The 26,539-nt window shown below is 44.2% G+C and overlaps 1 protein-coding gene and 1 long non-coding RNA gene across 2 annotated transcripts in view; one reads left to right on the top strand and one right to left on the bottom strand.

Annotated features, from left to right (window-relative positions):
• Positions 1 to 26,539, top strand: part of LOC115770521 — a 95,678-nt gene that overhangs the window by 51,723 nt on the left and 17,416 nt on the right. The window lies entirely within an intron of this gene.
• Positions 2,116 to 3,744, bottom strand: LOC115770511 (cilia- and flagella-associated protein 45). The gene has a single exon (XM_030715811.1). The coding sequence runs from the start codon at positions 3,742 to 3,744 to the stop codon at positions 2,116 to 2,118; it is 1,629 nt and encodes a 542-aa protein (XP_030571671.1).

Raw genomic sequence — 26,539 nt, 5'->3', positions numbered from 1 at the left:
CCCCATCCCATTTTTTAGCTTGTCAGCCAGCGATTGATGTTTAAATTTGCGCAATTGAGGCGCATTACCTAGTCACCTAGATATGAATACACTAAGCTAGATGCGGATACATTACGGATATCTGCCGTTTTGAACGACCTACAAGTACAACAAAAGTCCATTGTGGTTTAGCGGAGCGCATAAAATATGGGACCGAAACGGAACCGCACAGAAAAGCCATAGAAATAACACGCAAAACTGAAGCCAAGCAATTTATTTTCAAGCACAAAAATCGTAGCTACTCTTAGATACTGGTATAGCAGCAGAAATATCTCCCTCTCCACAAATACAAAACAATTGAGTGCAATCTTGCAGATAAATTTCGACTGTGGGTGGGTCCCCAAAAGTATTCAGTGCAGTGCACTGCAGCTGCTGCAATTTTCCTCCCTTTTTTCCAATTACAATATCTGTTTTCTTGCCTTTTTACCTTTTGCCACTCATGATATTTATAAATGGCAAATATGTTGAACAGTGGGCAAATTCAATTCTGATATCAAATATTATTTTTTTTTCCGATTCCGGAGAGTACTTTCTGTGTACCATACAGACTTTAATTAAATAAAATACGTAAATAAAATAAAAAAATAAATTTTTAATCAATATTTCGATGATTGATCGATGTTCTGGCGTACTGTTGAATTCAAGAATGGGAAAGAACGTCTTTATATAAATGATATGCGGCTGTAGATTAACTTATTTTATCGCAAGTTGGTAAATATTTATCGAGTAGCCGACTTATCATCACCTTTTAATATCAATTGCGATCTTTACTCTATGAATACGAAATATATTTTGTGTAATCTCTTCTCATTTTACCACTGTGACACAGACTTCTCCTTACATCGACGCATAGTTTGTCTCTGCTACTCTATTGACATTTCCTCAAAAACTTTTCTCATCAATTCATGTCAGAGTGCTGATGTGTGTGTAGAAAATGTGTGTACGTGTGTTGGTACTTGTAAATACGACAACGTTTATTGTCATTGGAATTATTACTGCCACATGCGAGGCAGCCAGCTAGTCTGCCAGTTTTGCAGCCCGTCTCCAGCGTCAGCTTCATTGTAGGTAGACATCACAATGGTTGCTAGGGGAAAAACCTGTTTTTCAGTTTGGATTTTCTTTGCCCACCAGCAGAGCAGCCGGGAAGTGGTGGAGGGCAAGCTGTGGGTCCCTGGCAATGTCTTGCGTATTTTTTGGCGTATGCGAAAATTTAACGAATCATGAAATACGATAATTGAACCATGCACAAGACTTCGTCGTCGACGTTGACGTCGACGTCGACGTCGTCAGGCAGTAGAGGAGGCATCTTCAACTTTCAGCATCGGTGGCTGCTTTGTTTGCCCCTCTATTTGTGTGTATATGTGTGCGTGGCCACGTATGTGTCTGGCATAATAAAATTTTATTGTAGCCAAAAGTTGCTACCACTCATTCAGGGGAGTGCGGGGTAGTTTTTTGGCATGTGCAGCACTCGTAATTGTTTGTGGTGTGTGTGTGTGTGTGTGTGTGTGTGTGTGCTTGCCTCCGGGAGCCATTGGATAGATAGATTGAGAGAATGGCAAACTAAACACCCACATGCTAAGAAATTAACGCTTTGTGTGTGGGAATGGGTGTGCCTAACTGTGTCGCACGCAACAATGTCATGGTTATCATCGTCAATGTCTTTGATTTCATTTCCACTAATTTAAGCTGCGGCTTGCGGGTGGCTCAAAGTTGTGGGGCATACTTTCAGGCGGCGGTTTAAAATGCCGACTAATATCGAGTTACGGGAGAGCTTATTAAATGCCACACAACGAGAACCTTCAATTTCATTACATCAATTCAAGCTCAAATGCATGTTCAAGCCTTGTCTGCAATCGAAATCAAGTATTTAAGCACAGGCGCCTTTATTAAAAATTTTGTCATGATTGTATAATTTTCGTAATTTGTGTAAATCAGCCAAAATGCTGATTTAGGTATCTTAACTGATGATTTATTAAACAACATTGCATAGTTAAGGGCGGTGTTCAATATCTGAAATTTGTGTCCAATGCCAGAAGGCAACGCCCAAAGCTATGCAGTGCACGTCTATTATGGGAGTCAACGAATTCTATTGCGAGTGCCTTGGATGTTCTTGAGCTGCTTCTCGACTTCCTTCAAGTACTTTTCGGGCAGACAATTGTCGCGCATGGCTGCAATTTTGGAGCTGATTACCTGCTTGATATTGGCATCCCGCAGTCGGTCCTCCTCCAACCACTTCTGCATGCGCTCATGTTCGATGTCCGCTAGCCGGCGGCGTTCCTCCTGCCTGTCCGTCATTTGTTGCTTCAGGTCACGCCGATATGTCTGGGTGCGCAGGTCGCGTTCGCGGTCTAGTCTTTTCTGCTTTTCCTCCTCATCGCGCATGCGTGCCAGCAACTTGTTGAAATCTTGCTCGGCGTGAGCTATCTCCTGGGCCAGGCGCTGCTTCATTTCCTGTGCTTGCTGGGCACGCGACTCTAACAGATCGCGTTCGGCCTCCCGCTTTGCCATAGCCACTTCCTTCTCCCGTTGGCGATACTCGCGCTCCACTCGATTGCGTTCTTTGAGATACTTGAGCTCTTCGTTGGTCTGACGTGTCTCCTGGGCCTCGGCGGCTATTGTGAAGATGCGCTGCTGTCTCCGCTCAAACTCCTTTTTCACCACCTTCTGCATGTCCTTCAGCTGGCGTTCCTTCTCCTGCTTCTCGCGCATATAAGCTGCCACCCGCAGGTCCGCCAGTCGCTCCTGCTCGCAGAGCATCGTCTTGAAGATGTGGGACATATCGCGAATGCGCTGCAGCTCTTCGCGAAATCGAAGCTTGCGCATCTGTACAAAGTTGCGCTGGCGTTCCTCCTCTTCTCGCAGCAGTTCGGTGGCCTTGCGCAGGTGTTTGGCCTCTTCGGCCACCCGCTGGGCCTCCAAGAAGCGTTTGTTTTCGCGCTCAGTCAACTGCTGGCGAATCTCCTGTGCATATTTGGCTCGCTTTTCGATTTCGAGCCGCTCTCGCTCGTCCTCAGCATTGAGAGCCTCTTTTGCTCGCTGGTTGACCATCTTGGCCAGGCGTTCGTCGTCCTCGCGCAGTGCTCTAGCCATGAGCTGTTTCTCCTGGATTTGTGCTTCCCGCACTGCCTTGCACTTGGCGTCGAGAATCATCCGGTTGACTTGCTTCACCTCCTCCTCCTGCTCCTGTTTGGCCAGTATGGCTCGACTTAGCACCGTGTTTTGCTCCTCTAGCGCCTCCTCGACCATGCTACTCTCTTCGGGCTCCTTAGGTAATGTCGCCTTGCGAGCGGCGTCGATCTCCTTAAAGCGTTGCTTTGTTTCCTTCACCAGCTGCAACTGTTTACGGTGTTCCGCCTCGTTCTGCTCAATGGCTTGCAACTTCTCATGAATGCTGACAACCCTGCACTTTTCCTTCAGTCGCTTTAGATCGCTGGGTCGCAGTACAAGCTCCTTGGCGCCCTGATTGCGTCTTCGTTCCCGTTCATTGCGCTTTAGCTGCTTTTGATCGAAGGCAGCAAACTGCTCGCTGCGTCTACGAAAAGGCGCAAAGCTTGGATTAGGAGCCACAGAAGTAAATGGTCTATATCCTCTAGGTGCCGTCCGATATGCGGCAGTCTGGGCGCGGGCCCGCAGCTCCTGGCACTTCTGCTTGATTTGCGCTTCGGCACTCACAAATCGCACATTACAGGCCGACAGACAAGGCATTGTAGACCCAAAGCAGCTTCACATAGACCAAAAATCTGCTTCAAGTTGCGATCCGCACAATGCTACGCAGTTGGTGTCAATGCCAAGAAATGCGGTTAGAAAAAACATAACTTCGTGCTGTCCAGTTGCTATGCGTCCATTAGCTTGTTTATGCAGCAAGCGAAGGTCGCCTTGGCAGCAAGCTTGTTGCCCTGCCAGTGCACCAGGCGCCAAACTGTTTGCACCTCGCGTGGATATAGAAACCCAACAAAGGCAATGGCATAGGAAACGGGGTGTTTCGGGATTGCCGATTGAAAACCAATTGATTTTGTAGTGCGTCGTGGCATTTGATGGAGTGCGAGCAACATTAGTCACTCAGCTGAGTTACTACTGTGGCACATTTGTTTCCCTGGGGAGTTGCCTTTGCTCAGCAAAGGCCCGCCTGGGGGCTGTTTCGCTTGTTATCTATTTTAGCCACTGGCCAAAGGCTAACGCTACTCTGGCATCCTTCGACGTGGGCATTGGATATGCAGCGAAGCATAAATCGGGAGCTCTTCAGTCTTATGAATTATGCGCAATGCTCAAGGACAAAACGTCTAGCAGACATACACAGAATTCACGCACAGTCATGTGTGAGAATGTGTGAAAGAAGTCAGCAATTATGCGGCATACAAAAGCAATAAGCCAACAAAATTCACACATTGTGTCCATTGGCCACTGGGCATAGGGGACCAGTGGGGAGCAGTGTCTGCTCGCTTGGACTTGGCAGCTGGACATTTGAGATATCAAAAGAGGTTGTCCGAAAGCGGAGAACATCCATTGCCCAGCCGGGCGGTGAGCTCGCCAGTGCCCAGTTGGGCGTGTTGCAAGTCTAAGCTGGCAAAGTTTACGGCCACACATACAAATTAACTTGACCAGAGCAACAGACAGCCCAGCTGCCACGCCCACATTGTCAAACGCACACAGGGAAATAAAGTGGGAGTGCGAGAGAGAGTGACAGAGGGGGGAATGAGAGAAAGAATAAGTCCGCTGGGTGAGTTTTAGAGGCGAAATTTAAAACCGAACCAGGTCCCATAGATTTCTGCTGACTTTAATAAAAAGTTTTCGGTACGAAAACTTTCACTATGAGCATACCGAGTCGCTCTTCGAGTTTTTCAGTGATGCATTCAGGCGTTAAAGTCAACTTAAGCTCGGCTCCCAAGCCCAAGCCCAAGCAGCATCAAGCAGTTAGCCCATGGCCCATTTACCATTTCACTGGGGAGTCAAGCCATGGGGTGGACATCGCCTGCCGCAAATGTAAATTGACATTTTCGAGTGCACGATTGAGCAAATGAACGGTTTTTTGGCCGGCCTTCGCCAAGGGCCTTAGCCAAGTGTAATGGCAGTCAAGTTGTTGGATTAGCAGCAGGCCTCCCAAAGCGAAGCATTAGAGAGACGAGGGAGAGGGTCATGCATGGCCGCTTCGCACATGGGCTTCTTGATTATATGCAAAATGTTATTGGACAGGGCCTGGCTCAGGCTTTGCCCAGCAGGGGTGGCGCGGCATTAGCTCGAGGTCATCATTAGGATATCCTTAGGCACAATGTTATGTGCCCAAGTTGCAAATTTGCCTGCTTGTGGGTTAATTAAAGTTAAGTAGAGACTTACTCTTAGCGTTATTATCTTATCTTATCACAGTTTGCAGGTGAGAATCTATGATGACTCCGCAGAGTGGTTCAACATATTAGGCATAAAAGCATAGACAATAGCTCGAACCTGAACCGAAATCCCGAAAAGGCAGCATTTCCCAGACACATCCAGACACTGAAATTGACAGAGTTGAGCACAAAACTTTGGACGTTTCCACTCTTGAATCGTCAGTGTCGAGTGTCTGGCTGCATTACCCATACGCCGCGTAGACCCACGTGACAGCACCCAACGGGCCTATTACTAAAGCTGCTGCAGTAGCTGTCCAATTCCTTTTGCCATATGATTCATTGGCCAGCCGCTAGGGAAGAGTGTTGGTGCCGTTGCCAGACATGCGTGTGCCGACTTATTTGCATAAATTATGTCGGTGCGGGTGGCATCAGCGCTGGAAGCACTGGACTCTCGGTAGGAGCCGCAGTTGAAATGGCCCAGCGCCAGAGCCTCGGCTTCGGCCAAGCTACTTACTAACTCGCCCTGCTGCTATTTATATAAATTTCTCACTGACAGACATTCGATTTCCGGCTGCAGATTTTCGATGTTTCGTTCGTTTACATTTTCATAAACATGTGCAGGGATTTTGGTCCGTCCTGGCTGACAGCTTTGCATAACTTTGTGTGGAAATTATTGATCGTCGGCAGCTCTCAAGTTCGCTTGCCAGCAACTTTGGGCCCCGTCTGTGACCCCTGCTTTTAGCCGGCAACTTGAGCAATTTCATGCAGTTTCCTGTCGCCGTCGTCGTCGTCGGCGTCTTCGTCCTCGTTTGATGTTCACAGGACTAAGAGCACATCATTTTTACTGTGGCCCTGTTCGCACGCATATTTTTATTTATTTCGAAACATATTTCGTATCCAGTATTCTGGCTAGCACTCCCTGCTTTCCACATACATATTACTCATACGCACCATTGAACTTATGTTTTGGTCAATTTTTTATTGCAAGTGTTGCCCTTTTTTTCGTATGGTTACGCACTCGTAGCACATTTCCACACATTTTCATTGTAAATTAAGTTTTTTTTTTGTGTGTTGTGTGTGTTGTGTGTGCAGCCTTTTTTAACATTTTGATAAATTTCGGGTCGTATGTTAAGGGCCGAAATGTTTTTTGGTAACCTTTCTGTATTCCTTGATTAATTGACCCAAATGACACACTGAATTCGAGCCTGATAATAGCTGCAATTTTGGAACTCATATTTTTGATTAGTCTATTTGATTTTGAGCCCAGTTCGTTTCCAAGCAATAAATCAAAATCGTACAGCAGTTAGTCTAATCATTTTGCTCAACAAAAATTACTATATGGAATATGCTTAATGCCAGCTTTGTTTTCAATTTAATATCAATTAAGCTGACATACTTTGAAGTTTATTGAGATTTATCAATGCAGCAATTGATTGAAAGTAGCACAGGCAAAACACTTTGGGGAATCAACTAAAAATGAATTATGATAGAGGCATTCCCGTATGCGCTGGTCCATAGTCTCTGCAGTACTTTTGTACTGTTTTAATTTGCTTGCAGCTTTTCGGTTCGGGCATGCAAACAAATTTCATTGGAATAAAATTTTAATCATGCTGCAATACGAAACTGGTTCTTGTTACTTATTCTCGCATTTGCCTGCCCTGCCATGCCATGCCGTGCCGTGCCAGCCCCCTCCACCGCCAGACTCGAGCATGCCACAAAAAATATAATTTATATTTAATCCAACACACAAACAAGTCATTAACCATATTTGGCCAGCCAACGGACTGGCGTCCCGGTCGGGGCACTGACATTTTCTGCATGTAAAAATGAAATTTATGAAGACTGCAGCAAAGAGTTACGGTGTCTGCCTGTCCGTTCTTGGCTCTGGATCTGGCTGTTGGCGTTAAAGCTGCGCCAGGAATCCGAATTTACGGAGTCCCTTTGGTTTATTTATGGTGATGTTGATAAGATGCTGGGTCAGGTTAGTCAATTGGTGTCCCATTGTGAGTCAGTCGGTCAAAGCCCGTCATCATAATCGGCGAACAATTTGTCATACGCTGTGCGGCTCTTAATAGGCACTCTACAATTGAACGCCTCGGTCACCCCCCTGATGAGCACAATTTGAATTCCCGGCAATGCTCCAATGCTGAATCAACTGCAAATTCGCAGAACTTTACTTGAATTGATTCAAATTTATATTCATATTATAGCGCACCGAGCTGCTTGTATTATAAGTAGAAGCCACACGCGTACGTGCAACATTCCAGCTTCGTCGAACGCTTCTCGTGTCAGAAGCTCAAACAACTGACGGCGACGTCCGCGTTGATGTTGGCGCCGTTTGACGACTCGGACTCCGGCGACTGCGATTGCGATTACGTGATGTTTTAATCAATTTTTGTTTTCCACATTCGCAAAACGGGCGGACCACTGTCCAGCTGTCCGTGTAAACAAACCGGCTAGCAAGTGGAGAAATTATGACAATGGCGGTGTCGAAATTGTTTATGCAAATTCTCAAATGTTTTTAATTGATTAACGAGCCGCGAAGTGTGCCAGGCCCATCGGTGCATCCGCTTGCGCATTGCATTGTTGTAAATATTATTGTTAACACTGTTATTGTTGTTGCTGCTGTTGCATATATTGTGAAAACATTCAAAATTCTTCGCGAAAATGACTGCAATCACAGCAGCCCCGGCAATCTCTGAAAATTAATGAAATTTTATTAGCTGGTGCAACATCTTCCAAGAGTATTTATCAACATATGCTCGCAATTCTCCCGATCCTTCCAATAGAAGCTGTATCTCTAGTTAGACGTTTCTCTTATTACAGTTTCCGCATGGTTAATTCCAACCAAATGTTTTTAGTGCAATTATTCGCTTAAAAGTCAATCCAAAAATTGGTTTAGCTGATCTAGAAGTAATATATTTCTGAAGTCGGAGAAATTGCACACACTTTAATGAACCTTTTAAGAGAAAGTAATATCCGTGCAAAATTTGTTGAGGTTTTACAAATTTTCAGTATTAAATCCATTTAAACAACAAACAAAATGGAAGTGATAAAAGATCAGGGATTGATTTAAAGGGACTATATTAAAGGCTTGTCTTTCGCGTAATTGGAATTCATTGAATTTCTTGAAACTTTCGACCCTTGCGACCATCATCATTTTTATGCGGCCTTTGGCCACTTACCGAGCAGCCTAACCATTAAAACCGAACCTAGTCCGAGGCAACTACGTTAAGAGAGCTCCAGACTGCAAGCTGCAAAAAAGGAGCAAAGGAAGCAACGCCATCAGCAGAACACATAAAGCACCCAAGTAGAGAGCCCAATAAACAAATACGATGGGCGGTGCAGCCCGGCGTGGACGGTGCCGGGTGCTAGATGCAAAGAAGCAGGTTGGGGACTCCCACGCACTTGGAGCGTTCCTGTCCAGCCGTCAGGCCGTTGAGAAATAAATTACATACAAAATAACTGCAATACATGTAAATAAAAGTGGACACCCACTGGAGAGTCCTGGGCAAGACTAACCCTCGACAAGGGGACCGGTGCGGCTTTTCGTTGTTGGGGACGTCGACGTCGACGCCGACGTCAGCGTCTCGTCAACCGGCAGTCGAGTAAAAAGTCAGCCCAGAGAGCATTCAGCCCATTGTCCTGCGTCCGGGGTTTTGCGTCCTGGCCGATGTGTGTGTGTGCTGTCCAAAGGACTTTTATGCTTGCCACATGGCTGCTGTCCTGCACAGCGACATTTTGACGTCCCCAGCTCTCACATTGGCTCGAGTGTGCCGAAGACCGAGGAGGAGCTAGACCGCCCGAGGCCAGAAGTATCACTTGTCAGATTAATTTACGTATTTGTGCTGCCGCCACAGCACCAGCAAGGACTATAGCTGTGTGTCCTGACAAAGAAATCAGCTGCTGCGGTGCTCCACATGCAAAAACCGGAGCTGAGGCATTTTGCCGTCGTATTTACTTGGAGCAGTCGGGCACCCCTACCTTCGCCGAGCCCCTCCAGGGGCTATGTAAATGTTGCGTTCTCTGTCGCGGCAAAGAGAAGGCACTTTAATGTGCTCAAAGTTAAATGGAGAACGCGCATACACAACATGCTTTAATTTTGTATGACAACTTTCAGCTAACCACACGCCCTCTCCCCTTAATATGACTGCTGTGCCCCATCTGCAGCTCTATCCGTCGAAAATCCGTTTGTCCACCCTACCCAACTTTGTGTTTTGGCACTTTTCAATTTAAATGTCTCTGATATAATTGGGGAAGAATCAACAGTGGGAAAGCTACAACTGTCACTTACTCAATATTTAATCATATCTCTCGATAAAATCGATCGATATGTGAACGTACGATGCTTACGAGATGAAAAGAAGCATTACTTAACTCCTTCTGAAAGTTTAACCACTGATTTAACATAATTTTCAAGTCAGCAAAGAACCGGCTCAGGATCAATGTTGTTTAGCACGACCAGCAGCAAGCTGGTATAAACACCAAAAGTGGGAGGGTTTGACTGGAGAATCAAAAGATTATGTCGAAAAAAAAACCTGCCTCCTATATTATCACTATGAAAGGACTGCTGACCGACTGACTAGATGATCTGCCCAAAACGATAATATATATTAAGAATTTTTGGAAAACGGTTGTAAGGAATATTCTATTTTCTTTGATTCATCTTGTAGTCGTAAGAAACGTGAAATTTGTCAAGCTATTAATTTTTCCTGGAAATAAACAGTACATAAAGTTGGATAGTAAGCTCGCAGCAAAATTCCATTCATAGTTTTTGATTTCTAAGAATATTCGGTTCGGCCCATCGTTGTGGATGCTACCCTTAAATGGACCTGGGCGGAAGGTGAAGGTATTGTGTGTGTCGGCGCCTGATTTAAAGTTTTAATTTATGCAAATTGTTGATATTTGTTGTTGCTGATATTTTTACACATGTGCTGGTCCCTCCGTGTTGTGTCCCCATGCGTCTCTGTATGTCTTTTTGTGTGCGTCAAATTCAGTCTCCTGCCATGCCCCTTTAACGCCCCATGCTAAAAGCCATGCACACGACCTCAGCATCATCGGCAACACTGCCACCGATAAGGATAATGGAAAATTTATTAGTTTAATTGAATTTCTAAGGCGGAAGTTTTACGTTTATGTAATGATATCGTCGTCGTCCTTTGCCAGACCAGGACTGTGTGTTCCTTGCTGTTGTTGTCGGTGGCTGCGTTGGTTTATGCACATTGTTGTACCCCTCCACACCTTAGCCACCCACCACTGCGCTTCTGTGTGTGCGGCTGCTATTTTAGTTTGAGGTTTTGTTTGTCTCGATAATTTATTAATGAATGCATTTGCCTATTACTTACCCTGGCTGAGATTGCTTTTAACTTTGCCCCGCTCGGGGTTGTTTAGATGGCGACTGTCTCCTAACTCGAGGCCCCCGATTCCTCAATTTGTTACCGTCTTATCTACATAGGAGCGAAAAATGACTCCCCCTGACCACTTCCGTTGAAACCACAACCCTGCCAATCTAAGGAATGGGGTAGGCCCCAAAAGTGTACAATTCAAAATTTTCAGTGCCTCGCGCCTTCCTAAATTCTTAAAGGCGGAAAGTTAATCAGTAAACATGACGATAACAAATAGCAATCGGTTCGTAGAAAAGGTGCCAGGCAAACAAGCCAAAAGCAATGGCAAAACAAAGCCAAAGAGACTGAAACAGAGATAGAGAAAAAGTGGTAGAAATTTAGCAAGGCAGAGGGAGAGAGAATGATGTACAGTAGCCAAAACACAACACTTAACAGCTGCCAAAGCCCTGACTGAGTGACCTGAAGCGAGTCCAGAGAGTCGCATGGATGTTGAGTGCAAAGAGGGAGTGGAGTGAAGTGGACTGGAGTGGAGTGGAACGAAGTGGGGCAGTGCAAACGGTAGCAGGAACAACGGCAAATGGTCAAGTGGCAACCCCTTTGGTATTGCCTGAAGTGGTCAAAAGTGGCGCCGGGGTGCAAATGGCAAAAGCCAAATGATGAAAGTGCTGTTGCTGTTGCTGTTGCTGCTGCTGCTGCTGCTGCCATTGCCAAAGTCCTCGCCGACGTGGAGCGCGCACATCAAAGGTGCTAGCTGCGCTGCATGGTTCTAGATTGGGTGCGGGTGCCGGTGCGGGTGCGGGTATTGTGGCAGGTCCTTGCGCGCCACTTTGCATAAATGACGGGTGGAAGCGAAAATAATAAACTAGGAATACGCACGGACTGTAACAGGGATCGATGGCTTGGGCTGGGCAGCTATCGCCGTCATCGGTCCTTTCGTGACCTTTGTGCCTTTTAATGTGGTTTGCCAGGCAGACACCCCTGCAATTTGCAATTAATCAGCAAACAGGCAAACAGCATGGTGCATTCGGGCAGCTCCAACCTGGAGAAACAGACACACGAACAAGCAGAGCGACAGACAGACATACGGACAGAGAGACAAATGGTAAACAGTTCTTGCTGTTCCTCTTGCTGTTGCATATTTCCAGGCGCGTTGCAGTCAATGCAACCGCCGCAGCGACATACATAAATTAACTAGCGTCTGTCTAGCAAAAGGGTTAATTTTGTAAAATATTTTAATAGTCGCCACTGCAACGCCATTTTGCTCCAACCCCTCCTGGCACTCTTCTTCGGACTGCAACCCTTGCCGATTACAGCGTGGGGTGATAATATATTTTGCATTTGCAAGTTTTTAATTGCATTTGTACAACAGAGTCAATATTTGTAGGTAACTGCATGTCCTTTTTAGCAGGGGGCATGCAGCATGGAATTTGAGGCAAGTTACAGAGTGTTTCTTCAGTCAATGCAGCTAGCTTGAACTTCGAATAAAGCTTGATCTTTAAACAGCGCGAATTAAATATGCCATAATATTGTGTGTGTAACGGAAAAAAATAATAAATGACATTTTTATGGAGTGGGAGGAGGCTGGCAAGTCTTGAGCGGCTTGCACTGTAGGTGTTTGTCTACTTGCCACACAGGCAACGGCATAAGACGCAAGCACAGACACAGGCTGCTTCCCCCAACAGGCAGGGCTCAACGAGCACATGTGCCTCCGGCAGATCTGATGCCGCGAATAGCGACTGGCGACTGCCAAAAGGCAAGTCGAGAAAATAAGTCATTAAAATGCGGATTACCCAAAGCGTGGAAGTGAATTTTTGCATGTTATATGCGAGATGCGTCGCAGACTTTAGACTTTGTTAGGCTTCAGATTCATCGGTTATCTGCCGGGCCCGTCAGTGGTCGAGGCTCAGCTTGGTGACTGACAGGACGGCCGGGAGGCACACAAAACGGCGACAGGGCCACGAGAGGACTGGAATAGCGCAAACATGTTAAGCTCCTTTCTGTCTGTCTCTCTGACTGTCTGTATATGTGCATTAGGCCTTTAGATTTGACTGGCAGCCAAGGACCGAAGACCCAGGCAGTCAGCGAGTGAAATATTTATTAATGATCCTTTTGAGATTTTGCGTGGTATGGCCACATAATTCATTTTGCTCATAAACTGCGTGGAAGTAAAGGTACAGTAAATAAAAAAAAGTATATGCCAGTTGAGGCTGATCGACTGCGAGATACTCTGTTGTAGTTGTTATCTCTTCTTACCTGGCTGCTTGCTGGTTGTTCAGGATTGCTTGGCCTTAACATTGAGTGTAAATCGAAAAGCAAGGCTATAATTCACTTAAATAAACTAAAGGAACAGAATTGATCTAATCACTTAGTTGAGCCTAGATCAACTCAGCTGTTTAGTAATGTTGATCAACCACGCATCAGTTTATGTAGCCGGAGATGCCTTCTTCTGTTTTTAACATACAAAGAGTAGAGAGAAGCGGAAACTTTTTGACAAAGTTGATTCCAGGAATCAGTACAGCTGCCAGATTTTACTTTCATGTAAAATTTGAACACAAGTTCTAAGCTTGTATCTGCTAAGCTAAATGGCTTAGAAACTTTGGTCTTCCTCTTTGTCAAAGAAAGGTCTTTAATTCCGAACTGAACCCAAACATAAATTGTTACACACACACACACACACACATAAAATCCAAAAAACGCCAACAACTTATCGCTAAAATTCCGAAGCACGCCTTTAAATACCAATTAATTTTTGACCGCCGCAAACTGTCAAATTGTTTTCAGTTTATTTTCGACGAAAATTCTCAGAATATCCCACACGTTTGTATTCCATGCTTTCTGGATTATTTGGATTTGTTTCTTGTTTTTTTTTATATTTTTTTCAATTTCTGGTGTATTTATTTTTAATATAAAAATGGAAACATTAAAAAATCAAAGCCGCCTAAGCCACTTCACGTCGTTGTCTTCCACTTTGTTTACGATCTTTTAAACCTGGTTTATGACACCGCATCGATCGGTTCATGCGCAAAATTTTGTTGCTTAACCTGCTCGAAATTAGCAATTAATTCACTATAAAGGAGGCGTGTGTTGATTTTTATTACTATCAAGCAACATGCTGACCGCTGACTCAGCCGATGCTTCGGTTCCAGGTTTTGTGAATGAGCAGCTGGGCTCAAACGATGGGAACCCGACGTTTGGGTGTGGTTTGGCGTGTAGGCTAAACTCAAAGCGGAAATTAAATCAAACTCGCCAAACGTTGCGATTAAGCAAAAAATCAGGTGCAACTGCCGAAGGATCTGTGAATCTTGACTAAAATTGGGTATAGAAGTTGCCCTGCAAAAATATTCACACTTAACCGTGGTTAATAAAATAATGATAGCTAATTTTTATGGGACTCGTGCTCAGCGTGCTCAGCATAGGGGCGGGCTTTTTTGAATCCATAGCCAGCCACAGCTCCCAGCTCCAAGCCTAATCCCCATTTAGCATGCATACGCGAATGTGTCGCCTTAAGAATGCAATAAATTTTCATTTTGAATATGTGTAACAGGAATATATATAAATAATTTCTGCAAGTGCGTGGCACAAAGGCAGCGTGAGGCACAGAAATGCGTTCAATAAATTGTGCAGTCAAATCCGTAACATGGTCCCAAAACTGCTATATGGGGGGCTCGTTTTGTTGCTTGTTGTTGCGCCTTTTGTTGATTTAATGTAAAAACATTTCCACATAAGCGATTTTTCACGTAAATCAAACGCCGGCTTGATGATGTTGGCAAGGACGGCAAAGATGATGGCGGACGGAGACGGAGAAAAGCGGAGCCGGAATCAGGGCGCAGTGCTGCTCAACTGTAGCCGCTTTTCAGTCACATGTGCCGCAGCGCCGAATGCCCCACAAGTTATGAGATTAATTCATTTGCTTTTTGCTCGAGTGCAAATTACAAAATTACGCCATTTCCTTTTGACATTTCTCAATTTCTGTTGAATTGTGCGACATGGTTGCATTCGGTCGCCAGTACGTCGCCAATCTCCAGGCCCAGGCCAGCGATAGGCGCTTTTGTTTTTCACATGAATTTAAATTTATAAATATTTAAGCACTATGATAGACGCTGTCGACATTCGAACAGGGACAGCTGCTCGTCGCGACGGTTCTTGGCTGTGGGCGGGTCGCACGTGGTTACGCAAACAGTTAGCCAACAACCAGTCAGAGAGAGAGAGAGAGAGAGAGAGAGAGAGAAAGAGAAAGAGAAAGAGAAAGAGAGACACAGTGAGAGAGTGAGTGAGAGACTCAAAGAGACAATTCACAGTCCTGGGCAGACATAGACCCTGCTCGTTTCATAGGCAAAGACCTAGCCAGACATTCTCGTCTCGACATGATAAATATGAATCTTTGATGTCATTTGGGCTTTGTATGAAAATATTTTTAATGAAAAAAAAGGAAGAGCCAGCCACAACACAATCCAGTTGTTTTTGTTAATGAAATTTGCTGAGGCCGCAAGAAGGTCGCTTTATTTGCCAAAAATATTAAATTCATAAATAAATTACAAGGTAAACTGCCTGAGGTGCGCCGACAGAGGCTTACAGGAGTTGATTGGGCACGTCGAAACGACTTACTAATTCTTTATAAATAGTGTATTTTTCAGGCCTTTTCACGTATATTCAGCAGTCCCTTCATTCTGTTAATCATTTCATCTGTTGGGCTTTCTCTCATCTCATCGCTCTCACAACTCCCACAAACATTTGAAAGCAATCATTAAATGATTATTCAATTATTTTCCCCACACTTTTCGTGTGGCATTATTCATTTTGGCCAGTCTTGCATCTCCTAGCCAGCAATCCAATTAACGTCAAAATAACGCCACATACCACAGACATATTCGTAAGTAGACCCCGAGCGAATGAGAAATCGTTTAATAGGCGCATCAATCAGTTAGGCGAACTCATAAAACACCAGACACCCGAACAGCAACAACTAGCCCAAGCACGAGTGGAAATAAAATATATAAACATGGTTGCATAGCACATCGAGGAACCATAAGATGCACATGCACATTTTTCTTTTGAAGTGGCTGCCTGGCAGCCGCAAGCGAAACAACAACAGCAACAGCTACAACAACTTTCCTGCGCCATGTACACATGTAGCATATGTATCTTAAAGATACAGATAAAAAGTGAACAGCAGATCGAAGAGTCTCTGCTGGCTCTGCTGCGCTGGTACGCTGCGTCTAGCCGAGTCGGCCTGCGCTTAATTGTTAAGACAAATCATACGCTAATGGCCATAAAGCGAAGTGCGCAACGCGCATCCCAAAGATACGCGAAACGTGTGTACGTCTGCCTTCTTGGCCCCGTTAGCCTCGACTCCCAGAGACGCCCGACTCTCGACTCTCGGCTCTTCACTATCGAAACTGTCTCTGCCGCCTCACGGCCCTCCAGTCGCTGTGTCTCTAGTGCACACATTAAAAATTAAATAAACAATTTGCTGCAGTTTCATTGGAAAATGTGTGATTAAATGCGGTTGCCGGTTGGCGGATGGCTGTTGGCTTTTGGCATGGGAGTCGGAGTCGGAGTTGGAGCTGGAACTGTAGTTGGAGCATTACGATGCCTTTTTATGACCGGTAAAGTAGCTGCCTGCTTTTCGTATTTGAAAAGCATTTTCGGTTTTCGGCCATGAATTTTATGGCGAACGGATGTGTTATTGGTTCTCCGTTTGTGAATCGGCGGAATGTTGAGGGCGTACCGTGCAATGACCTGGACGACACGACGTTGCGTCTCAGCGTTATCGAGGTCAGCTTATTTATTTCTACGGCGTGGCAATTGGCCATCTTATTTAAATTGAGAAAACAATTTCCCAAGCAATTTGGCTGCACAAATTAAATTAATACTAGATCGCAGTTTTGTGAAATCATTTTGTCAATCGACCACTAATCGGCACATCGAATGCAGACTCCAAATAAGGGCCACACCAAATTACAGCTGGAGGATACGAATTCCCATTATATACTTCTATCCCTACATTTATCTATATCTCTCTTTTGGGCTGTAACCCTATTCGCACAGACAATTCTGGCCATATCAAAGTTAATGCAAGTGCCAATTGCCATGCTCGACTGTCAATCAGTCGAGAACTGTAACCCGTTTTTTTCTTAAATATATATATATATATCCTTAACTCCGGCCTCAAGTCGTAACTCTCGCAAATTTGTTTCCGCTTCTGGTCCTGCCACAGACACATGGGATCCGGTTCCCTTTCTCAATGTTTCTATCAAGCTGCCTGGCTGATGTGCGTTACCAATTTTAAAGTTGGGCATTTCGGGCGTTCGCCCTTGCAGCAATTACCAAACCACACAACAATCGTTCAATGGTAAAATAAAAGCGACTTAAAAATAGACGAGCCAACTGACAGAACTCACAGACAGAGAACCAGAACCAACGAATTGTCGGCTGATGTTGCCAATGTCTCTCTTGTTGTTGCTGTTGTTGTTGCAGTTGTTGCTGTCGCTCGCTTCAATTTCGAGACAATCGCAAATTGACAATCAAAGTCTTCAAAGACAGTGAAAACTGCTGCGGCTGCACAGCCAAGAAACAACCGAAACGAAACAGCCAGAAGAGCCAAAAACAGCCAACATGGCATCTTTTCGAAAGCCTTTTATGCTCCCATGTGTGTGTGTGTTTGTGTGTGTGTGTGTGTATGTTAGTGTGCGAGTGTTTGCGACGCCAAGCATTTGATTTAAATTGAGTTTGAGAAAATTTTCGTTGACTTGATTGAAGCAACTAAACTTGCACCAAGCGTAACCAACTACAACATCCCGCAACAACTCGTAGCAGCAACAACAACAACAACAACAACAACAGCAACAAACACAACACAATAACAGTCGCTGTGTTATGGGCACAGTCTGTGATTGTTGTGTGTACCTCGCCCACGTCGATTATGCTTAAGTAAAACTGCATGCGATATCTTTAATCAATAGTCAATAGAGAAGCCTAAATTGAATGGCAAACAGAATAGAGCTTCCTCTTCAAAAAAAAAAATTACGATTAAAAAACAAAATCTATTACTAAAAGTTTTCAAAAATCTAGCTTATAAACGAAGAAACTTAGACACGGAACTCATAAACAAAATGCCTGCCACTTTATAAAAGTACTTTTATTTAACATGCAAATAAAATTCAAGACTGTTTTATAACTAACCCTTTACGAGCCCGAGCTTAATCATTTTCACTATCAAACGCACCTTTAACCAATCAAAAATTAGGCTCAGTTTTGTAAACATGATCAATTGGCAATGCCATCAATATGTTTACTTTTAATCAAAAGGTAGCCGCTGTACAACTTTAAGCTTTCAGGCCCTTGCCGTTTATGTCAATCAGTCAGTCTGTCAGTAAAAACGGCTTTATACATAAATGGACGGCTTCCAATATTTTGAGTAGAAGAGCATATTATATAAATTAGCTTGATTACAATTTGAAACCGTATGACAAACCAAGGTTCGAACCATGATCCGAACCATCTCACAACTATTGATAATATAAGGCGATTTTAAGATGTAATATAAGCTATTTAGTCCCCTACCACTAAGTCGCACAAAAAAAAAACCTGTTCTAGCTTCGGGTTGGTTTCTCAATGGTTTTATCTTTTTATTGACTAGACATAAGTACTTGTTTTGCTTTTAGCTGAATCTGGGCAAATGTTGGTCGAAATCTTTTCGCTAATTGCCTTGCAAAAGACATTAAAGCGCTCGCCAGTCCCTGCCCAATCTCTAATGCTCGTGGCACTCATAAACATTTTTATTTTACTAAGATGCTGTCATTTATCTCTAGTCTCGGCTTTCACCGGGCTTGCACGAGTGGGCCTTAATGCCAAGTGTTCTGAGTTGCCGGCAGTTGTGAGTACAGCAATTTTGTCACCTCTATGCGCCACATCATCATTATCATCGTTTTATTGTTTCGGGCTGGGAGCTGGAGCTGTTGCTGTTGCTGTGCTGCCAGAGATGAAGATGCTGCTGGAGCTGAAGCCTGTGGGCAATGTGGCACCCACATGCCTCGCCGGCAAATGGCCGGCGAGTGGCTCATTAAGTCGTAAAATTGTTTTAATCGCCGGCGTCGACGATGAGATCCTCTTGCGAATCCATAAAGAGTTAATAAAAAACACAAAATCACGGCGGTCTCTTAGACAATGCCAAAAGACATGCCGGGCAGCGTTATAAAAACAAGGAAATTTATATGCCTAACTTGTACTCTCGTATATTGAAACCACAATCTGTGCCTGCCTCTGCCCCTCTGTGGCTCGCGCTTGTCAATGGCAATGGCTCTGGCGGTGCTCTGGTTTTTATTTTTAATGCTCACGGTGGTTCATTACTCATACCGAAATCGGGGAACCGCAGCCCCACACCAACTTGTCGCTGTAATATAAAATGTCTCATTATCATTTGTCGGTTTGTTTATTTGTGCGCCTTTTGGCGTTGGGGAGAGCTGGGCAAGTGTTCGGATAGCTCAACCATCGCAATGCTGCATTGCTGGGAGCTGTGGCAGATCTTCCACTGCCGGCACCAATTGCCACACGCGAAGACGGCAGACGGCGAACGTGAAATCTATGGCCCGATAACCTCAAGTTAGCAGTTACCTCCAGAGTTATGTATAACACATATCGCGGCTTTTAATAGCTATTGATTGTCGTTGTTAACATAAGCCCGACTTGTAGACATCTGAAAAACTACAACAGAAATCCATTTAAATCAACAACAAGCGCGGCCCGCAACGAATCAACGAAATCGAAAGACAACGCCTCCAACAGTATCATCCACATGCCCTGTGCCCCCCTCTAGCACGACAATCCAAAGCATGCAGGCACGCAGCTCGCACTATGAGATTGGCTGGCGAGCTGCCCCGACTTGGTCCATCCTTTTTTTCTCGCAGAGCTTCGATTTCTGTCATCGCTTATTGTAGTTTTGTTTTAGTCTTTACTCTTTTCATATAAATTATTGCGACACGAGTTCATTTCGTTAAGACAGACAACATTCAATAGCCGGTTCGCCGTCCAGAGTCCTTCGACACGCCACCCAACTGTATCGGGTCGCTGGTGATCTTTAAATGTTGACTTAAGCCGGTTTATTTATGTTAAATCATGTCGCGGAATGCTTGGTCGCCTTGTTTTCATTTCACCTCCATTTTTATAACAATACGCTTTGCATATCCACTTCTGGAGCAAGACCTGAGAGACGTGTCCCAAAGGTGTATTTGCGGGTACCTAAACCAATTCCAGTTAATTTTCGGAACCATCCCAGCAGCCTCTGTCTACGCGCGTTTGGCATTGTTTGTGCTATTGTCTGGCCGCGTCCTCTGGGCCGGCCGTCTAGACTTTTGGCAACCATGTTAGGGATTCCATTCGCCAAAAAATGTAATTTTTATTGCCTCAGCGTATTTGGGAGCCATTTGAAGTTGTCGCAGACTCGTGCAGCTATTTGGCAAACTAAAAATTGCGAATTGGGAATTTGATCGATGCACTCAAAAAGGACGAAAAGAACTTTTAGCTCAGTAGAGACTGAAGCGATCATATTTAGAGAATTTAACGCATTTATTGCGGGCTCTTTACCTTTTCATCTTTCTCTGTCTTTCTCTGAAAAGTTCATTAGACCTTTGGTCAGCTTCAACCATGGTGCATTTCCTACACGCTGTGCATTTGCCCATCTAATCATAGGCCAGCACACATGTCCATGTCCGTGTTCACGTCCAGTAATCAACTGCAGCCTCAAACCTTCCGCCGAAGCGGCTCAGAGTCAAGCAACCCACACCTTAGCCAATGCCTGGCTGGCTAAAGGAGTTGGGCTAAGCGCATTTGATGGCAAGTGCACCGTCCACAACGACGACGAGACGCTGATTTCAGGCATGTGGTTTATGTTTTTCATGTTGCATGACCAAAGCGCAGATTCGCCGCCAATAAAGATCTCATCAAGTGCAACATGCATCGTGCGTCTTGGCAGTTCCGCTTACCGCGTTTGCCCCCTGCGCTTGTTTTGGGTTACTTGTGTAAACTTGTGGCTGGTCTTTTGACTCTATCTGCGGCCTTTAATTTATTAATAATATTCTCAGGCACTTCCCACTCGGTTTGCTGTTTTCTCTGTATCTCCCGTTTGCCTGCCCATCTTGTATATAAATTTTTCAATTTGCGATCTTTGAACTGCAGACAATGAATTCTTTATAGCTTAACCTTGTCTACTTCTTCTTCTACTTCTACTTCTACTTCTACTTCTGCTCTCGGACAGCGGTGCAATACTTCAGCGACACGCTGCTTCCTCATGTGGTTGTCCACTTCTGCCCCTGCTGCCACCTTGCATTTAATGGCATTTTTGCTGAAGGTGAACGGGCGCAGACCGATCCGACTTGACTCGACTCCAGTCACATCTCCGTCTCCAGAGTGCTTGTGTGTGTGATCGCTGTGCGTTTATAAATAGCCTAGTACCAGCGGCCTTTTCTCCAATTTTCATATATGATTTCCTGTACTTTATAACGGCACTTGCTGCTCTCTTCTGGGAAAGTAATATTCGAAAGCTTTTTCTCAGTGCGCTGTGCTTACTTAAGTCTTTTCACAAATGTGAATTTGTTTTGGCGGAATCCCTCACTTTGAATTTCTTTGAAAACTCGCTGCGACCCATTTCACACCCTTGGACGACGTTGTGGATTTATTAAATAATTCATAACCGTTGAAGGCAAGAAACAAATGCCAAACACGAACTTGGACAGAAAGTAAATTGAAAAGGCTGCAAAGAACAAATCGAATCAAAATGAACTTCTGTGAGTGCCAGTGAAATAAAAACTAATGTCGCCTCAACACAACAACGGACATCAAGCATCAGGCATCAGCCATCAGAGAAAAGCAGAAGAGAGAGAGAAAAATATTTTTGATGTGCTGCGAAATCTTCCCATAGCACTGAGCCGGCGGTCAAAACGATCACGAGTCGAGCAGAGAACCAAAGGCAAACCACAAAAATTGGAGTTCGAATATCGGCAGCCTGACTTTATTGATCATGATTATTGACGCCGCACAAGTCGTGGAAAGGAAAAAAAAAAGAATGAAGATGCCCCCGACGATTGGCAAGTGCAGGCAATGGCTGTGGAGTGGGCAGCCAGCCGCGGGGCATTGGTATCACGAGTGAAGCTACCATGATACTACCTGTTACAGAGATATATACGCCCTCGACAGCTCTCGCCCCTCTTCGTCTGGTTGCAATTGCGCAATGGCCACAGTGTAGGCAAACCAGAGCACAATGCGGTGGTACCTCGGTGCCAGAGAGCAAGGAACCCGATTCGGGAAGCTGGCTGTTGCCTTGTATCTTGTCGAAGTAATTCATACAATTTAAGTCGAATGGGTGGTGGAGTCCTCCTCAAGTGTATCTGTATCTTTGTGGCCTCCGTCTGGGCCGTTGAATTGAAATCGGAAATTCATAAATAAACTTTGCCTTTTATTGATAAATCAAAGTGAAGTGCTGCACTGCACAGCAGCAGCAGGCGGTTTAGCCTGAATTTGAGTTTGCAGTTGAGGTTTCCGCAGCCCCTTCAGCTCCCCAGCTCTCGGTTGCTTTTGAATGTGCCCAGCCACTTGGTGCAACCGAAGACAATCATGGCATGTGGCACATGTGGGCTGGCAGGGGCATTTGTATTCGTACATCCGTGTACTGTTTCCTCATTTGGTATGAGACTGCTTGAAGTTTACAATGTTTGCATATGGAGCACAAGAGAAAATGCATGAAAACAATTTAAGGCTAAAGCAAGTTACCGACTTCTTTAAGAATATGGCTTTGAATATTGTGTATAGAACATAATACCTTTGCTCTGATTAAACTGTTTGAACGCAAAGAGCTGAGTAAAGTCTTTAAGTCGGTATCGGATGACTCACTGCCTTGACACTTATCACAAAACGGCAATCATAACCACATCAAAAGAGCTTCAATTTACGACTTTTCCACTTAACAGCCGAAATCAAAAAAACTACATCCAAATATTTACTTTCAACGACAAAAACCAATTCAAACCGACCATCATTTTATGGCTTATTAGACGCCACAAGTAGACAAATCGAACAAAAGCCCCTTTTGTAATATTTTCATTGGGTTTCGTTGAATGTTTTTTTAATTCCAATAATAAAGTTGCGCTGACTGCATTCAAGCGAAATGATCGTTTTTATGTGTATTCAACAGCCAGCGCTGCGTCTTAACTGCCTCGAAAGCCCATCAAATGTTCACAAATGACATCAAAGTGTCCATAATGAACTGACATTGGTTGGCGCTTTGCTCCACCTATTCTCAACTATTACGTGGAGGTCTAAGACCTTAACACTTTGGGCGTCAATTGACGGATTTGTTTGGACAAAGCTTTGAGCTAAGGTTGTGGCAAAGTTGTTGGATCGCTGAACATTTGGGAAATGGTGACAGCTTTTCTTTGCACTGATGTATATGTTAATTTTCGAAAAGCGGTCTTGATACCCTGTATAACAAGTACAAAGGGTACATTAAGCTCCACAAACTCTTTTGAGTAGGGTAAATAGTGAGTTACTTGTGGTATTTCTCCAATATGCGTAAATTAACATTCATTAAGATTTGTGATCACTTCTGCTCAAAACAAAAAGTTTTTTAACTAAAAAGAAGAAACTGACTTGAATCTATACATTGTGCTCTCTTTTATTATAATATTAAGTTTATATTTCCACACTTTTGACGTCTTATTAAGAGGGTATCCCATGGCGAGTTTTTTAATAAGTTTTTCATACCAATCACTGGGAAAAAACTGCCTAAAGCTTCATTAAAAAGGCGAGAAGTTGTGTAATCTGAAAGGGCTTAAACTGGGGAAAGATTGTCTTTTTTTATTGTAAATGTGTAAGCAGGAAGTGGTTAAATAATCAATCCAACTATGTGTCCCAAAATGAAAGTTATGTGTTAAACTAACTTTCAATCGGGATATTTGCCAACAAACACGAACTGTTCATGAGAAATATTGCAAGCCAAAGATTTGATCAGTACACAGATAAATTTAAAATGTCATTTGCATTTTAGAATTATTTATTAAAGCAACAGAAATGCTCAGTAATCGCATTAGCCAAAGCGTCAAGTTTTGACGAAGATCCAACGCAACCCAAGTTTAACGTTAAATTCATTGTGTTACATTCTGAAAATCCCAAAAATTTCAATTTCAATCTCAGTTTCTAGAGGCTAATGAATAACGCAGACAGTTCGGTTGCCCAGCATTTGGCAGGACGTTGGCAATTGGATTGCGGCCAGGCTGCCAAGACAAGTTTATGGTCTCAAGTTTTGAGCGCGACAACTGCGCAGTGCGCAAAAATCGCAAACACCTACACTGAGACTCGGGGCTATGGATCTGTAGAGAACACGTCCGAAAACAAAAGTCACCGTATAATGAGATTAAGAGCTGAACTTTGCAAACCAAAAAGTTTCGACAGCCAAGCAGCAGGTAAATCATTTTACGCACCCGCAACGAAGAATATGAACTTGAAAAACTTTTGCAATATGGCAGTCAGTACTACTGCGGTTTCTGTTCTTGTTGTTGGAGCTCGTGTTGCTCCTACTGCTACTGCTAATGCTGCTGCTGCTACTGCTGCTGCCGTGAATTATGACTCGCAGTCGCTGTCGTCTCTATCGCCAGTTTGCATTCATTTCTCATTATCGAAATTCAATAAAAATGCACGCAAAGTTTCTTTTCGTTAGGTATTTTTTTAATATTTGGCTTTTTGCCATTAGGACAACGAAATGTGTTTTGGCTTTTGGCTGCTAAGTTTCAGCAGACGCCATAAATAGAGCCAGTCGAGTCGCCCCCGGCGCACGCACCCACGTAGTGAGTCGCCGCCCAGTCATGCCCTGTCCATGGAGGCGGGCGGATAGGATGCCCTACCAGCTAACCAGTCCAACCAACCGTGCTCAATAAAACGTCGCCTTTGTATTTGTTTTGATTGTTTATTACTGCGGTAAAGCGACTCGTTTCAAAACAGGGCAAAAGCCAACGACAGCAACAAAGTCCACTAAAGTGAAAATGGAAATGGTTGTGGAAGTGGAAGTGGAAAAACAATGACGCGCTGAGAAGCAGATACAAAAATGTATCTACAGCCAACGTTAGATGTGTGCATATAATCAAATTTGTTAAAACACGCTTTCGTGTGGGCCACTGTCCAACTTGCCAGCCAAGTCATGCCGTCCCTCGTCCCCGTCTGCTCCTCATGTTACAGACCCACGACTCACTTTCTTTTGGCATTGTTTTCCCATTGACTGTAGCTTGATTTGTGCGATGGTCGCTCACCCATCGACAGGATTGGAGCCGAGTTCGGAGACTGCATCATAAACTAACGCATGGGCCGCTGTATGCGGATATTCCAATTGGGGGTCTTTTGGATTGTTTTCCAAGTGACACTTAACACGTTCCATGTGTGGTAATTGATGTAAATCTTCATTATAATAACTATTGTGTCGAGCTCAGTTTTAACCCAAACGGAAGCTTCAGTAAATAATTCAAATATTGAGGCCATCCTTGTTGGTATATATCCATTTTTCGATCGGGTAAAAAGAAATGTCTCATATATGAAGACAAAATCTCGCCCCGCGCAAAGCCGGGTAATGCCCGCTAGTATATATTTATAAGGCCACTGAATAATAAATATCTATCATCTTATATGAAAAGCAAATGCTTAAATCAAACACCGCAAATTGATTCACAACAAGAACTGCCTTCCAGACCTTGATTTGAGATCTGCGTAAAAGTATATGCAACAACGTAAGCAGTATGCAAAATTAACGTATCCGCGGATGCGTATGTGTGTGTTTGCAAATATGCATGTGTGTGCATGACTATTCCTGATTTAACTGGAAAAGTTGGCGGCTTATGGCTGCACGCATTATGTATGCCATGCTCCTGCATCGATAAATCAGTCAAAACTGTCAAATGCATATAAATTATATGCAAACGCGCTCCACTGCCCACCGGACAGTGGGTGTGTGGCTGTTGCTGGAGCTGGAGCTGGAGCTGTAGCTGGACTGAACTGAACTGGACTGGAGCTAGAGCCTGAGCCCAGAAAGCAGCCAGACAGAACAATAACAAGGCACGTATTGCATAAATGCAATATGCACACTCCCAGCTCGTGGGCAAAGGCAGCGCCGGGGCATTCAGTGGAAGGGTATGTGCGTGGGCCGTGGACGGGCTGCGATGAGATTGGGCCAGGTGAGCTGGTTACGTGTAGGAGGCGAGCGATGAGTGTGTGCCTATTAGAACTTGTTGACTGCCGTTTGAGTGGACGACGATGAGAGGACGTCGTCCCGTATGAAGTTATGTTAATGGGCAATGACTGTTGGGATTTGTATTAGATAGGGTAATGTGAATGGGCCGGCTATAACAGTTAATGCTTGAGATTACAATGGGAACGAGAGTTACATATACTCATATACATATATGAATATAAACATATATATATATATATATAGCCATATACAGAGAGGCGACAAGACTGAATCATTCTTTCAGTCTTTATGCACTATCTATCATTTGACATCTCGAGTATTGCATCTGAACTCGTCCCTACTTCAATCTAATCTCAAAGCCTAATTTACATACACAGCTCCACGTCTGGAGTTTTAATGATGCTGTTGCCCCATTTCGGAGATCAGCTCGCAGCTGATGACCGCGGGATTCCATAAATGCATTTTCAGCTGATTTCAGCGATGATATGCCAAAAGAGAAAAATATAGATAAAATAAAGGTAAACTAAACAAAAGTTCTCTGTTGATGATTTGAAATAATGTTGCACAATGATGTGGCATAAAAGACGCAGTCTGGCAGTGTTGTGGATAAA

This window comes from Drosophila novamexicana, unplaced genomic scaffold, assembly GCF_003285875.2.
Source record: "Drosophila novamexicana strain 15010-1031.04,08,12 unplaced genomic scaffold, DnovRS2.1 tig00004555-arrow-pilon, whole genome shotgun sequence".
NCBI classification, from domain to species: domain Eukaryota; kingdom Metazoa; phylum Arthropoda; class Insecta; order Diptera; family Drosophilidae; genus Drosophila; species Drosophila novamexicana.
This window is presented reverse-complemented; position numbering and strand designations above follow the sequence as displayed.

Excerpts from the sequence above, each read along its gene's own strand:
- LOC115770511 (XM_030715811.1), bottom strand. The coding sequence starts at position 3,744 with ATGCCTTGTCTGTCGGCCTGTAATGTGCGATTTGTGAGTGCCGAAGCG.